General features: G+C 33.5%; 1 protein-coding gene across 3 annotated transcripts in view; it reads left to right on the forward strand.

Annotated features, from left to right (window-relative positions):
* ZFC3H1 (zinc finger C3H1-type containing) overlaps positions 1–15,865 on the forward strand; it is a 53,794-nt gene that overhangs the window by 1,964 nt on the left and 35,965 nt on the right. For 2 of the 3 annotated variants that reach the window (XM_037845350.1, XM_037845351.1), the window contains exons 2-5: positions 3,739–4,152; positions 11,075–11,139; positions 13,573–13,771; positions 14,028–14,251. In XM_037845350.1, the coding sequence (XP_037701278.1) occupies positions 3,739–4,152; positions 11,075–11,139; positions 13,573–13,771; positions 14,028–14,251 (902 nt within the window). Of the gene's footprint in view, positions 1–3,738; positions 4,153–11,074; positions 11,140–13,572; positions 13,772–14,027; positions 14,252–15,865 lie in introns of those variants that run through there. The other variant, XM_037845352.1, reaches the window with a different exon arrangement.

Below are 15,865 nucleotides of genomic sequence, written 5' to 3' on the forward strand. Positions count from 1 at the left end.
CAAGGGATATACATTCAGATAAGAAACAGCAGCTTCTGGTTCTAGTGCCCTGATACTTCTGCAGCCACAAGTTTGCTTAGGATCATCCCAGGATTTTTTTTTTTTTTGGGGGGGGTGGTATTTAACTTTTTAAAAGAGAGAGGATATTTTTTCAGTAAGGTGGGAAAACGTCTACCCAAGATATTTTTTTGTCATTGCCTTTGCCAGTTGTCATTTCTGAATCTAAAAACGAAAGGGCTATTTAAGCATATATGTGTTTATTTTTGTAAGGATACAAACATGAAACTTGAAGTTTGTGTTAGGAAGACAAATAATTGCAGTTTAGTGTAAAAAGTTCAAATTGATTTATGTAAAAAATACAGTGGGTGTGCAAAAGTATTTCTTAATTTTATATTGGAGAAGGGGGGATGAGTGGGCTTGCCTACATCCTGCCTGCAGGTGCTTCTTGTCCCTCTTTCTATATGCAGTTGTGTTTATTTAATAATAATTTGGACTTCTGCCATGTTATACCTTTATTAATTGTTAAACTCATGTTTTTTATTAACAAACAGATACATGATGTTATAAAAAAATACAGGAAAATAACCAGTCTGCCTGTGTGACTTGGGCTGGTCCTTTAACTTTGTTGGCTTCATTTTTTATTCCTAATTTTTAAAATTTGGGACAATAAGACTATTGGGAAAATTGGGTGACTGAACTCAGTGAAAACTTTCTAAAATTCCAAAGGATTACATTAATGTTAAGAACATACTGATTTGTATAGTAACTTGTCAGAAATGAGCTATCTTGCTGTTTTTCTTTTCACAGATGCCGCACTTCAGAAGGAATGCTTGTTTTGATCCCCTGTTCATTGCTTTCTTGGTGGAGTATCACTAATCCATCCTTGAGGTGTTCTTTATAAAACTTTGAGAAAAAAACAAAAACAGTTTGCAGCTACTTTTGTATAGCATGAGCAAACAAAACTTATAATACAGACTTTGTTACTACAGATTCTTTTAATATCAAGGTCATAGTTTAATTTATATTTTCATTGTTTGATCATAATAATGGCATTTTTTATTTTATAAATATTGCAAAAATGAATCTGTGGCTCATTTCCATAATCTAGAAGTGAAGTAGTCTAAGAACAGGGTTTTTATTTCTGCCCCATAACTTTTTTCTCTGTAGTTACTGAAGGGTGCTAAATACAATTTAAAGAACTGGAATAAGCCAGATTCTGTTGCACTTCTTAGTTTCATTCTCATTCATTTTTACTTTTTCTTAATGTTAAAACAGTTTGTCAGTCTATCTTAGCATATGTCTCCCTTGGATGACTCTTGTTTAAAACTTTAAAGACTGATGCAAACTTACATAATTAGGCCAGCATCTCTCATCAGTAAAAAGTCATTCCGTTTTCAGCTGTCATTGAAAAAGGCTGAAAAGCAGTTCTTTTTATTGTTTGTTTAATCCAGATTTCAGCTAGCAATTGCAGTTTGCCCAGCTTAAAACTAAGCTTAAGTATTGGTTTAATACTAGCTATCCTGTATAGACAAGATAGATTATATCACTTAGCAAATAGTTTGATAGGTTAGTTGTGCATGTCTCTGCTGTAGAGTTTGTTAGTGAGTAAGGTAGTATTCTTGCGTTGAGGGAGATTATGGGGACAAGTAACTGTGACTTCACAGAAAAGGTGATATTTGAATTGGGGTTTGAATATCAGGAAAACTTAGACACAAAGCTATACATAAATTGTGATGAGCAGGAATATGGTGAAATTGAAAAAGTAAGTACTGATCAGATCATAAAGGCATTATGTGCCATGCTAGGGATTTTGGGACTCTTAATGAGATTTAAACAAGGGAAATGATGAGATCAGATTTGTATTCTGGAAAGATTACTCTGGCAGCAGTATGAGGAATAGTTTGGGGGAGATTGAAACTGAAGCCAGGGAGAAAAATAGGGTATTCAGTCTTTAGAAAAAAGATCTTGAGGTTCTGAACTAAGGCAGCAGTAATGGGAATGTAGAGGTGACATGAGATGTGTAAGAGTTAGATAAGATAGGTCTTAATGACTGGTTGAATGCAGAAAGGAAGAGGTCTGTGTTGGATTATTGAATGAGTGGAGTTTTCACTGAAAATACACAGAAAAATGGATGAGGTAGATAATGAATTGGGACATGGTGATTTGAGGTGTTGGAGGCCTAACCAAGTTGAGATATCTAGTAGATATTTGGAATACATGGGTCTGGAGAGAAGTTTGACCTGGTGATAAGACATTTGAGATTCATTAGCATACACGTGGTAGTTAAAACTAGGGGAGTGTATAAGAACACTCGAAAAGAGAAGGTTAAGGGGAGCTCAGTGGAGAGCATCATTTCAGGAGTTGGAGAGAAGGGAGCAAGAGCTATGAAGACTTACAAAAGAGAGAGAGGGGAAGAGAGGGAAACACTGGGCAAGTGGAGTTACGGAAACTTAGAAATGGTTCAGGATGTCATGCTGCAGAGAGGTCAGGTAAAATAAAAGTTTGAGAAAATTGGCTTGAACAGCTTCTGTGGATTAATGGGACAGAAGCCAGATACCAGTTGGTTGAAGAGTTAAGAAACTAGTCTTTGAGAAACTCAGCTTTGAAGAGGTCAGAGAACCAAAGATTTATTAGAACCATTTTACTAAAGAACTCTTATGATGGCTAATTTTCAGTTGTAATGCTTGTTTAGTTTCTCATGTACTTGATGTTGATTCTCGTTCATCAGTGGAGTTAAAAATTCTTTGCTGGTTGCTTTTCCTGTGAATTATAATAGTTTTAGAAGAACCATATTTAGGGAATTGTAATATTATATTCTAGTCAAGGCAAAAACGATCTGTAAATGATACATTGTATTAACACCACACCAAGTACTGTTTTTTTTCTCTTGCTAATTTCCAGGCTGGAGATACCAGGTGTAACAGTTCCCAGTGTTTTGAATTAAAATTGTAGTTTGGAACTAAGTAGCCATTTCCAAGAATGAAATTTTAGTCTGTGTGTCACTATGTTAGAAAAGGAAATAAAAAAAATAATTGGTTTAGATATGCTTTGTCTTTAGGGAAAAATTGGTTTAGAATATACATTTGAGTAATATTTAAAATTTTTATTTTTTATAATTTGGCCACCTTAATTATTTTAGTTGTGAATATGTTGGATGCTTAGTATACTTGGTGAGCTCTAAGCTTGTTTTTCATTCTAAGAAATGTTTCTTACTCATAAATGAGTCTATTAATTGAAAGTGTTCATTTTTTATTATCCCCCCGCCTTTTTTTTTAATTTGAGACATATAAAGAGAAGAAATATTTCCTCCTCATGATCTGAAGTGTATGTTATCCACTTCTGTGACAAACCACTCATTTTCTCCTCTCTTCCTTCAGGAAAGAGTCTCTAACATCCAGCTGTTTTTGGTCTTTCCTGGCACCTGCAAGAAGGAAGGATGTTTGTTATGTATAGCCTAATTAATCGGATTACCTGTAGATACTCTGGGTAATTGCTGACACTAGGGATTTTGTAAGTGGGTGATTTATATGGATACTTGTTAAATTTGAAATATGAGCACATAAGGAAAATGGATGTTAGCAGCACATACATTAAATGGAATTTAGTAACTTAAAGATATAAATCCATCTTTCTTGAAAATTGTAAATTAAAAAGGGAGACAATTCATCTTTAACAATTTTCTGTTAAATTTAACAATGGGAAATTTTTGGAACCTGGTTTCCTTAACATGCTGTTCAGCCAAAAGTTTTGGAAGATCTCCATCAAGAAAACAGAATTATTCAACAAAAAGTGAAAACTGTGGGGAAGAAACTTTTGAAGATTTGCTTTTGAAATATAAGCAAATACAGTTAGAACTTGAATGCATCAATAAGGATGAAAAACTAGCTTTGAGTAGCAAAGAAGAGAATGTGCAGGAAGATAAAACATTGAACTCTGAGGACCAAACAAGCACTGATAATGTCAGTATTACAAAGGACTCAAGTAAAGAAGTAGCTCCTGAAGAGAAAACACAGGTCAAAACTTTTCAGGCGTTTGAACTGAAGCCACTCAGGCAAAAATTGACTTTACCTGGAGATAAGAATCGGTTGAAAAAAGTTAAAGATGGGACAAAACAGCTTTCCCTGAAATCCGACATTACTGAATCTAGTCAAGGTAATGGAATTAAGTATTTCAATTAGTGATAAGACTCTTTCTCCTCTAAAGAAAGAACTAATTATTTTGAACTAATAATTTCATTAAAATTATTCTAATAATTTATCTGTAGATTCTTTTGCATTTTCTACATAGTCATATCATTGAATAATGACAAATTTTGTTTCTTTCCTATCCTTGTTTTATTTCTTTCCTGGGCTTGTTCATCAGGATGTCTAATACAGTGTTGAACAGAAACTATTATAGTAGACACCCTTGTTCTCTTAAAGGGAATGCTTGTGACTTTTATTGTTAAACATGATGTTTAAGATTCTTGTAGCTATCCTTTATCAGTTTAAGGAAGTTATTTTTCTATTCCTACTTTGAATTTTCAGCATAAATGGATGTTGAAGTTTACTGAATCCTGTTTCTTCATTATTGAGATGAGCGTCTGATTTTTCTCCTTTAATTTATTGTAATAAATTATATTAATTGATTCTCTAGTGTTAAACCACCCTTGTATGCCTGGAATAAATTATAACTAGTACATAATATATCATTTTTGTTCATCATGGATTTGTTTTGTTAATTTTTTTCCTCCTTTTTATTAAGGCATAATTTGTATACAGTAAAATGTACCCCTTTTAATATACAGTTCTGCAAATTTTGACAAATGTAGACAGCTTTGAAACCATCACCAGCACCATCATAATTAAGATACAGAAGAGCTCCACCCCGCTTCTCAACAATTCCCCAATACCTCTTTGTAGTCAGCCTTTCCTGCAACCGTCAGCCCACCTAGCAACCACTGATCTGTTTTCTGTTCATATAGTTTTGTCTTTTCCAGAATGTCATATAAATGGACAGTAGGATTCCTTTTGAGTCTACTTCTTTCACTTAGCATAGCACATATTAGATGCATCCATGTTGTTGTGTATCAGTAATTCATTTTTCTTGTGGCTGAATAGTAGACCATTTTATTGCTGTGCTACAGTTTGTTTATCCATTTCCCAGTTGAGGGACATGTAGGTTTTTCCATTTTGGAAAAATGAATAAAGATTTATGAATATTTATGAATAAAGATTTACTTGCTTTAGAATTTTTTCAGCTGTGTTGGCTTGTTCCCTCCACCCCACCCCATTTTCCTTGTCATTTTTACTATAAGGTTATAATTCTTATAAAATGAGTTTGTTGCAGGTTTCCTCTTTATTCTCTGGAATAGCTTGTGTAAGGTTGTAGTCATTCCTGGAATATTTGGTGGCTTTTGCTTGTAAAAGTGTCTTGGCGTGGATGAACTTTTTTCTGGGAAGGTTTTCATGTTTTCTATTTCTGGTTAAAGCAGTTTAAGTGAACTATGTTTTTCTAGTGGTTTGTCCAGTTCCTGTAAGTTGTGGAATTTATAGCAAGTTATTCCTGAGAATCACTTTCCTTTTTATTATGTGTGGCATTTGTAAGTTGAAGTTCCTTTTTTTTTTGTAACCCTCCCTTTCAGTTCTCTGAGAAATAAAGCCATAGCTTTAAAAACTTTTAATGAGTTTTTATCCTCTCTTCTATAAGAGCATTTAAGGCTATAAAAATTTCTACTTTAGCTGTATCTCTCAAGTTTTGACATAAAATTTTTTTCATTCGGTTCTAAATAACTAGTAAATTAGTAAATTTCTGTTTTTGCTTTGACCTGTATGTTATTTGGAGATGTATTTCTTAACTTCTAAATATCTACAGCTTTTGTAGCTTTTGTTGTTGTTGTTGCTAGTGATTTGTATCACTCACAATATTGAGAGAATGAGATATACATGATGCCAATCCTTTGAGATTATTTGAGACTGTCTAGTATGTGATTGATTTTTATAAATGTTCTGTGTGTGCTTGAAAGGAATGTATTAATTGTTAGGTAGAGCTTTTTATGTTATTCATATCTTCTGTCTTTATTTTTTGATCTTTCAGTTACTGAGAGTTTTTTTGTTAAAATCCACCAATATGGTGGATTTGTGTTTTTCAGTTTTTGCTTTAAATTCTTTGAGCTTGGGGAATTGACTCTTATATGTAGTGATCTCTATCTCTAGTAATGTTTTTGTACAAAAGACTTTCTTATCATATTAATATAGCCACACCATCTTTCTCTTGATAAACATATATATGCATTGTATATCATTTTCCATTCTTTTAATTTTTCTGTATCTTAATGTCTTAAGGATCACTTACATATAGCACAGAGCTGGATTTCATTTTTAAACTAGTCTGTCCATCTTTGCCTCTTAAGCAGAACATAAAACCCATTCACAGTTATTATATTTGGATTTACTTCCTTTTGTTTTTTCCTTATTGCCTCTTGATTATTTTTTTCATACTATTGTTTTTCTTCTAGGTTGAAAGTTAGACACTAAGCTTCTGCTTTTCTTGTTAAGTCTAGAAATTGTAACATGAATTTTTAACACTTCCTGCTTTCATTCTTCCTTACACATTTCAAATCACTTGTTCTTAAAACCCATTCTTTAGAATTTCCTTTAGTGTGAGTCTGTTGGCTGCAAAACTGTTTCTATTTTTCCTCTTTTAAGGTCTCTGAAAGTAATCTGTCTCCTTTCTCTGGTTGCTTTAAAGATCCTATCTTTGTTTTTGGTATTCTGTAGTTTAACTATGATGTGTTGATTGTAGATTTCCTTTCACTTATCCAGCTTGGAATTTGTTGTGCTTTTTGAATCTAGATTTGTGTCTTTCACTGTTTGTAAAAAATTCTGTCATCTCTTCAAATATCGCTGCACACACACTCTATTTTTTACCTGGAACTATCTATAGATAAATTTTAAATCATCTCACTTTATTTTCCATGTCTCTTAATTTCTCTAATTTTCTTTCTCTTTGAATCACTGTGCTACATTCTGGATAATTTCCTCTGAGGTATATTTCATTTCACTGATTCTCTCTTCAGCGGTAACTCATCTGCCTTAAAGCCACCATTCGAGTTTTAAATTTCAGTTAGTTTTTATTTTGGCATTTCATTTTTGTTTTATTTTTCAAATCACCTTGGTTTTCTTTTTAGTTTTTCTTCTCCCTGCTTAAATTTTCAAACTTACCTTTATTTCTTTAAACACGTTAAAAAGATTCTTTTAGTTGTTTCTCCTCTTTGCTTCTTAATTTCTAATATCTGAGTTCTTAGCCTGATTTCTGCTATTGTTGCTGCTGGTACAGCCTGCGAAAACAAAGAGGAAGGATCAGATATTCGCACCTGAATTTAGAGAGTGTTCATGGAGATGGGAATGCTTGATTTGCATCTTGAAAAATAAATTTTTTCCCACTTGGGAAATCAGGAAATGAAATAAACACGCAGAAGCACAGAGTGTTTTTTAGGAGTGTTGAGATTAATCCAATAAGGGTGCAATGTGGGATATATTTTAGAAGAACAACTGGCAGCAGTGTGGAAGAGAGGTTAGAGGAAAGGTAAAGATTTCGTCTGAATCAGTAAATTATATAGATTATGACTTTCTCTCTCTCTTTCACCTCCAATCCTTAGTGATACCCATAGCTCTGCCATCAAACTTTGAAATTTTTTTCAGGCCTTTTATTCCCCCTTTATCCTTTTATTGTCAGATGTATGAGCTTAGCTTGCCTCCTACATTAAGTGATCTCACTCAACGTCCCTTTCTACTCCCTGGCCATAAACCTATATCCATATCAATTTTCACTTCCATTCCTCTACTTTGATGATGTGGTGACCCTCTTTTGTTTTTGGACACTTTTTTTAAAACCTTTTTTCCTGGCTCTGACTTCTTCCACCTTCTCTGGGACTTTGCTCCATCTGTCATTTATTCTGCTTTACTTCTAACCAGTTTCTGTTTAGGGGCTTCCATCTGAAAATTTAAACACCCCCTCCTCCTCATCCCTCATTCTTCCTTAACTTTTTTCAAGTATTTCTCCTCTTTTCAGAGAGACTTTTGGAAAGGATAGTTGAGACCCTCGTCACTTGGCCTCTTATGCCTTCATTAACCCCATACAGTCTGATTTTTCTACGCCAAATACTATCTAAAACTACACCTGTTAGAGTTACTTATGACCTAATTGCAAAATCAGTGGACATTTTTCATTTATTTCATCTGTTCAATAAAAATTAGTTGAGCATTTTATTATAGGCTTTTGGAAATTTATCAGTGAACAAAACAGGCAATGGTTTATGCCTTAATGTGTTAAATTTTAGAAAAGGAGATAGACAATAAACATAAATAAATAATGTTATCTTAGGAAAAAACTGTTATGGAAAGAGAGAGAGCAGTCTAGGTAGGAGCGGGGTTGGGTATAGAGGTTGTGGTATTAGTAGGGTGGTCAGTATAGACCTCAATTTGAAGGTGAGATTTAAACAAGAGACTTGGAAGGCAGTGAGGAGTAGCCAAATGGATATCTGGGACAAGGGGTTTCTAGGCAAAGGAGTAGTTAGGTCAGTGATTTTCAGTGTGGTTCCTGGACCAACATGACCTGGAAACTTGGTAGAAGAACAAGTTCTGTGCTATTCCATACCCTACCCCAGATCTTCCTGTTGATTGTTATGCATGCTAAAGTTTGAAAATCACTGAACTAGGTGCCAGGCGTATTTGAGGAATAACAAGGACTATTCTAAGGAAGAGAGAGTGAGAGGAATGAATAGTGGGAGAAAAGGTTGAAGGTGGCGAACTGGGACAGATCGTGTAGAGCCTTGTTAGAACTTGGGGATTATTCCTGAGTGAGATGGGAAGCTATTGCAGGGTTTTTAGTAAAGGACTGACATAATGTGTTTTATATTTTTAAAGAATTGCTTAGCTGCAGTTTTGAGAGTAATCTTTATGAGATAGACATCTCTTTCTGCATTAAATGTTGTTTTTGTCTTTATCCTTGAAAGTTTTTGGTTTCTGTGATACCCTACACATCTGAATTTTTCTTCAACTTTCTGATTTTCCTTTTCTGTCTCTCTAAAATTAATTACCTTTGTAACTTCTTAAATGTTAGTGTCTTCAGTGTTCCATTCTCCTGCTGTGTTCTCATTTATTATTATGTTTTTAATTATTATGTATATAATGAAGATTCTATCCCCAGATTGGCTTAGAATTCCAATTAATAATTTTTTAAACACTATACAGCTGCACAAGACCAATTTTCATTTTGGAGATTATGAGTAAGAATTGAAATAATTTTAATGTAAAGATCTATGATAGTGTTAGGACAATGCTTAACTACAGTATGTGTGTGGTCAGTGAAACAGTAATCTGCATTAAAAATCTGTTGTATAAAGTCAGATTTACTGTCTGAAATTTATGGGCTTGTTTGTTTTTTTGGTAGCATTGTGCTCATAATGGACCCGCCAGGTTATTGGATACTTGGTCTCTATTCTACCTTAAAGGGAGGTTCTGCCACCTCTTATAGACAGAAGAGATCCTTGTCAACTAATGGGTTTTTTGTGACCTAATGAAACTCATAGGTTTCTCCTGTAGGAGAAAAGTTTAATGCTTTCTATGTTTGTTATTGGAAGGCTGTTTATGTCTGTTTTCCCCCCTGTTAAATCTTTAATAGTTACTATTCTGGTATTCTTTGAAGTACAGTCAATTCTGCTGTAACGTGACATAGATATTCCTAAAAATCACCACACTGCAAAAATGCCCAATAAAAACCACTGGGCTTATGGGGAAGATGGAATTAGGGGCACAGCCCCCAAAAACCTTGTCAGTGGCATGTAAAAAAAGACAGGAACTTAATAAAAATGGTAGTACATTTACACGTTAAATGCATTATAAAAATACATGAAATAGAACAATGAATGTCATTTTACCTTGAACTCAGAGATGTTTGAAGTGTATGCATTTTGTGTATTCTTACATGGCTCAGTTCACCTATGTGCGTAGGTGCATCTACTTGCATTCTCCTAGCATTTCTCAGGGATGAAATAGCACGTGAGGAAACATGAGATTTGTGTTATGCTTAAATTGTTACCTAATATATCAAACATAATGCAATGAATTTACATTTTGAAAACAAGCATTATAGCAGAACTGACTCCCCTCAAAATTCAGTGGTTGCTTTCTTTTCATTTTGTCTAGGGTGCTTAGTTAGTAATTTCTCTGTTCTTTGAATAAGTTTTCTATTCTTCCACCCATAGGGCTGCTTGAGCAATCAAATTAGGATGTTTGGAACACTGACAGATTTGCTATTGTGGAAATAACACTAGTCTTGGAGTTTATACCTGATTTAAATCCTAGCTTTGCAACTTCATTTGTGTCATCTTGAGTTACGGTTCTGAGTTTTTAACTTTGTCTCAACTATAAAAATATCTATCCCAATACTGTTGTAATTGTACTATAACTTTATTATGTAGTTTGTACAGCTCTTATAGATTAGTTAATATTTATATGTAAGGTTTTATACACTACTTCATCAGAAGTTTGGACCAAATATGATAGAATTCTGGTAAAATGTAATATATGTGGATAGTCTTAATTTTGTAGATATTTGAACTGCCTCTGTTGATGCTTTTATGGATAGAGGAGCATAAATCTCTAATACATTTTCTAAACCTTAAATTCATTTCAACTTTAGAAGAGACTAAGATAATTGGGATTTTATTCTCTTACTATAGATTATCCATTTGGTAATGAAACTGTTCTTTTTATGTATCTACTCTATGAATTCTGTTCTTTTTTGAAATCATTTTTTTTTTTAGTTCAGAAGTCATTTTATCAAAGGGTAGTTTCTTTTTATTATTTAATATTTTGAATCACTTTGTCTCATAACTTTCAGAAATAAGGCTGACATGAGAAGTTTGGTCAGATTTTCTTTTTTTCCTTTTGATTGAGAGATTGAGAAAATGAGACACTTTAAATGGGGCCCTTTAAAATAAGTATTACTAAGTATTATATAGTATTGTTTTATTTAGGATTGATTGTGGCTATCTTTTAGAGTATTCAAAAGATGCTATTTTGTTTTAAAGGATTAGAAGATAAAGAACAAAATTTAACAAGAAGAATTAGTACCTCAGATATTCTATCTGAAAAGGTAAGGTACTGCTTTGTGGGATTGGATCTGTCTGTAAGACTGATTCTTGTGCTGCTTTGCTCTATTCTTTTGAAAGGGAAATTCTGTCTTGCTTTTCACCCATTTGTGCATAAGCCTTAACTATAAGAAGGTCTGGGCAGTTATCTTTGAGTCTCTTTCTCTACTGGGTTCTGCAAATTATGTTTAAGGAAGTTATGTATATATCTATACATACAAGTTATCTTTTTGTTGTTTTTTGTAATTTTTAATTTTGTTCCAGAGATTTTTTTTTCTTAATTTTTGGTGATTATCCTATGTGGAAAAGCTTTGGCGTTGATAGACCTTGACCTGGTATACTAAAATTAGTTCCTCCACTTAATTAGCTGAGTGACCTTATATAAGCTATTTAGGCTTTGCTTGCCTCTGTTTTCCTTTCTACAAAATAAATACAGTATCATCTGTTCTCTGGGTTGTTGTGAGGTATCTGTAGGATGAAGTACAGAAGCGTCAAGCACTGCATCTGACATGTGATAGGCACTCAAAAACTCAAGCCTTTTCTTTGTTGAATTAGATATCTGAAATATCTGTAGTTTCTTCTATTGAGATTTGTTAGATTTTACAAGTAAATGGAAATGTTTCAAAGAGCTTTAGGAAAAAGATGGTCTGGAATTTAGGAGTGATAATACATCAGACATAAATCTCGTATCATTTTTAAAAATATCTTTACAGTAACTCCTTATTACAAGTAAGTTGACCTTATTTATGTTTTGCAGATGAGGTAAGATTCATTTGGGTAGATTAAGTGACTTGCCTAAAGTCACACAGGAATTAAGCATGTCAGAGCAAGTTGATGAATGAGGTTCTCAGACTTAGTTTGCTCTTCTTGTTCAAGTAGCTGTTTCAAGTTGAATATAGTTGTGGGACAGAATACTGGGTTTTTGTGTTGTTTTTTTTTTGTCTAAAAAGTAGTTGCAAAAAGTAATTAAAGATTTTTAAGTCCCAATGGAGCAGTAATGATATTTATTTTAGTTAAACTCGGTATCAGCACTGTCTAATTGAATTTTCTATGCTAATGGAAATGTTTTATTTGTACTCTTTGATATGGTAGTCATTAGCCACAAGTGGCTATTAAGCATGCAAAAAGTGGTTAGTGTGACTGAGGAACTAAATTTTTAATTTTAATTTTAGTTAATTTAAATCTAAATAACCACATGTGACTTGCTGTCCCCAACCCCCATCCACACACATGTGCACGCATGCGTGCGCACACACACAGAGAACACACAACACAGTTTTGCGTTTACTTCAGGGATGGGGAGGCCAAGAGACCTTCCCTCTCCACCCCCCCAACCCCCATTCATGGAATTAGTTAGCCTGACATTTCACTGTTATACTTCAGCTAAAAAATGGAGAATAGTCAATTTTTTAAATGATCTAAAAAACAGGTAGAATGAAAAAATTCAGAAGTTTATTCAACCTGAAAACAGATTCCAAATGTCTGCTTTTAAATGATCTTCCTGTTTTAGCTTCTCTAAAGAAAAATTCTTCTGGATATTCAAAATGTTTTAAATATTCAGATAAATATCTGTAGCTCTGAAATGCATAATGTTTAAGTATAAGCAAGTTTCTACAGATTATTTTCATTCAACGATAAGTTAAAGAATTTACATAGAAAAAGACATTTGGCGAATTTGAGTCTTGACATTTGATGTATCTGTTCTTGTTTTCTTGTAAGGCTAGTGAATTGCGTGATTGTGGAGCCTAACCATTTCATTAAGGAGAATAATTTTTTCAGTTTATCTATACCTTTCCATTAGCTATCTTGCTGTAGTTTTCAACTTAATTGTACGTGTTTCTGATAATACTGCCAGTTAGTGTCATAAATTACCATCAAAAGATGTGACATCAGTCATATAGATACATGTAATAGGAATCTACTCATCCCTACCTCTGGCCTTCCCAACTAATGAAAATTTCCAGCTCTCAGCATTAGCAATAATTTTGGCTGTGGACCAGCAACAGTGATGATGGTATATAAGTAGGATACAAGTCGTCTTAATTTTTTCAGTTCATTCTTCATTCCTTGCCTCTTCTGGGTTCTTGATTTCTATTTCCCATTCACTGCTATCAGATTTTTCTTCTTTTTAGTTTAGGAAGGCAGTTAAATGCTAACCTTCCTTTTCTGCATCATCCTGTTTCATAAGTTGAACTCTTTTGGCTTCCTACCCTACACATACACACATTCTCTACAGATTGATCATTTGTGTATTGTAGGGACTGAATTAGGTATGTTAGACCAAGGTAAGTAGTTTCCTTATTTTCTCTCTATTTGTCTTTTAAATATTTGCTTTAAAACTAACTTTAAATTCTGATCTTATTTAAAAGCTCATGATGTGGTAAACTAAGGTCAAATAATGGAATTTTAAAATTGCAGCTGTTTTCTTTTTTTAAAAGAAACTTGGTGAAGATGAAGAGGAGCTGTCTGAATTACAACTTCGTCTTTTGGCTCTTCAGTCAGCCAGTAAGAAATGGCAACAAAAAGAACAGCAGGTGATGAAAGAAAGCAAAGAAAAGTTGACTAAGACAAAAACTCTACAACAAAAAGTTAAAACCAGTACAAAAACACATTCGGCCAAAAAAGTTAGCACTACAGGTGACCATTTCTGTTAAATTCTTTTCATTGAAATCATGTATTGGTAATAGTTTCTAGATCTCAACTCAGAAAATTTTGAGTTTGGGGAGTTAGAGGGCCCTGAAATGGAGGACACTCCTGTATGAACAGAATTTAGGCTTATATGCGTAAACGGGTAATGGTAATGAAAGTAATCTTTAAAGTTCTTATTTTCTTTTATTCCCTAGAATATTCTTACTGTAGTAGATACTGATATTTCTGTATCTTTCATTTAAAGCTAAACAAGCATTGAGGAAGCAGCAAACAAAGGCATGGAAGAAACTACAGCAGCAAAAAGAACAGGAAAGACAGAAAGAAGAGGATCAGAGGAAACAAGCTGAAGAAGAAGAGAGAAGGAAAAGAGAAGAAGAAATCAGAAAAATTCGAGATCTCTCAAATCAGGAAGAGCAGTACAATCGATTCATGAAATTGGTCGGCGGCAAGAGGAGATCAAGAAGTAAAGTAAGTAGTAAGTTTATTTTTTTCAGAAAACTTAAGGCCTCCAGATTCTTCCTGTGTCAGATAAGCCCTGAAACCCAGAGATACCAGTCTTGCCAAGAACATCAACCAGTTTCATTCTTCTGCCCCATAAGTTGGACACCCTTTTCCAGCACAAAGAAGTTAAAATGGTCATTGCCTAGATATTAGTGAAGATTAAGAGAATGAGCAAATGAGAGGGAGGAGGTGTAACTGAGACCTTAGGATTTAACAAATGATTATTATTACTGACTCATTATATAGATATTTCTTCTTAGTTTCTGGTATATTAGAATAGCCAGAAGGAAATACCTGAAATTGTTGAACTGTAATCCAATAGACTTGATCTTTGATAATGATTATATAACTATATAGCTTTTTTCGTGTGACTGTGTGATTATAAAAACTTTGTGACTGACACTCCTTTTATCCAGTGTATGGGTGGATGAGTAATAAGATAAAGACATTCATTAAAAAAAAAAAAAGTACAGTTATAAAAACTGTGCTATCATTAATTGTAATAAATGTTCCACACCAATGCAAGGTGTTGGTGGCAGGCTAGTGTATGGGAATCCTGTATTTTATTCATGATTGTTCTGTAAGCTCACAACTTCTGTAATTAAATTTTTTTTTAAGTGTAACAAAAAAAAAAATGAAATAAAGGATACAAAACAGAAGTATCTAAATCAGCAGCATATGTTAAATTAAAAAATCAAAACATTTCTGAAATTTAAGTGCCCTTATTGTCTTAATTCATAGATTCAGCCAACCTTGAAAAACTATAAATATATCTTGTGATTGTTAGAGCTTATTATAAACTCTCCTGGTAGGGAGGGGAGATGGGAATATGAACCTTTTGTAGTGATGACTTTTTTGTATTTGTTAATTAGAGAAGTTGTGGGTTTACAGACATCATGAGTATAATGTGGGTTCCCATATACCACTGTATTATTAACACCTTGCATTGGTGTGGTATGTTGGTACAATTGGTGAAAGCACATTTTTATAATTGTACTATTAACTAGTCTATGATTAAACTTAGGGTCATTGTTTCTGTTGTGCAGTTCCATGGATTTTTGTTTATTATTTTTATTCTAGTAACATACACAAACTAAAATTTCCCCTTTTAACCACATTTAAATGTATAATTCACTGCTGTTAATTATGTTCACAATGTTGTGCTACCGTCACCACCATCCATTATCAAAACTTTTCCATCACCCCCCACCCCCTTGAGCCTGTATTCTAGATTTTGATTCTATGAGTTTACTTATTCTAATTATTTCATATCAGTGATATTATACAATATTTGTCCTTTTGTGTCTGGCTTATTTCACTCAACATGATGTCTTCAAGTTTCATCCGTGTTGTCATGTATCAAAACATCATTCTTTCTTAGGACTGAATAATATTCCCTTGTTTTTTCGTACATCTGTTGATGGACATTTGGCTTGCTTTACGTTTCTCTGATGGCTAGTGACTGAGCATCTTTTCATGTGCTTATTGGCCATTTGTATATCTTCTTCCGTGAATAGAGAAGTGTCTGTTCATATCTTTCACATTTTTTAAGTGGGTCATGTGTCTTTTTTGAGTTTTATG

The sequence above is a fragment of the Choloepus didactylus genome, chromosome 8 (genome assembly GCF_015220235.1).
Source record: "Choloepus didactylus isolate mChoDid1 chromosome 8, mChoDid1.pri, whole genome shotgun sequence".
Classification (NCBI taxonomy): domain Eukaryota; kingdom Metazoa; phylum Chordata; class Mammalia; order Pilosa; family Megalonychidae; genus Choloepus; species Choloepus didactylus.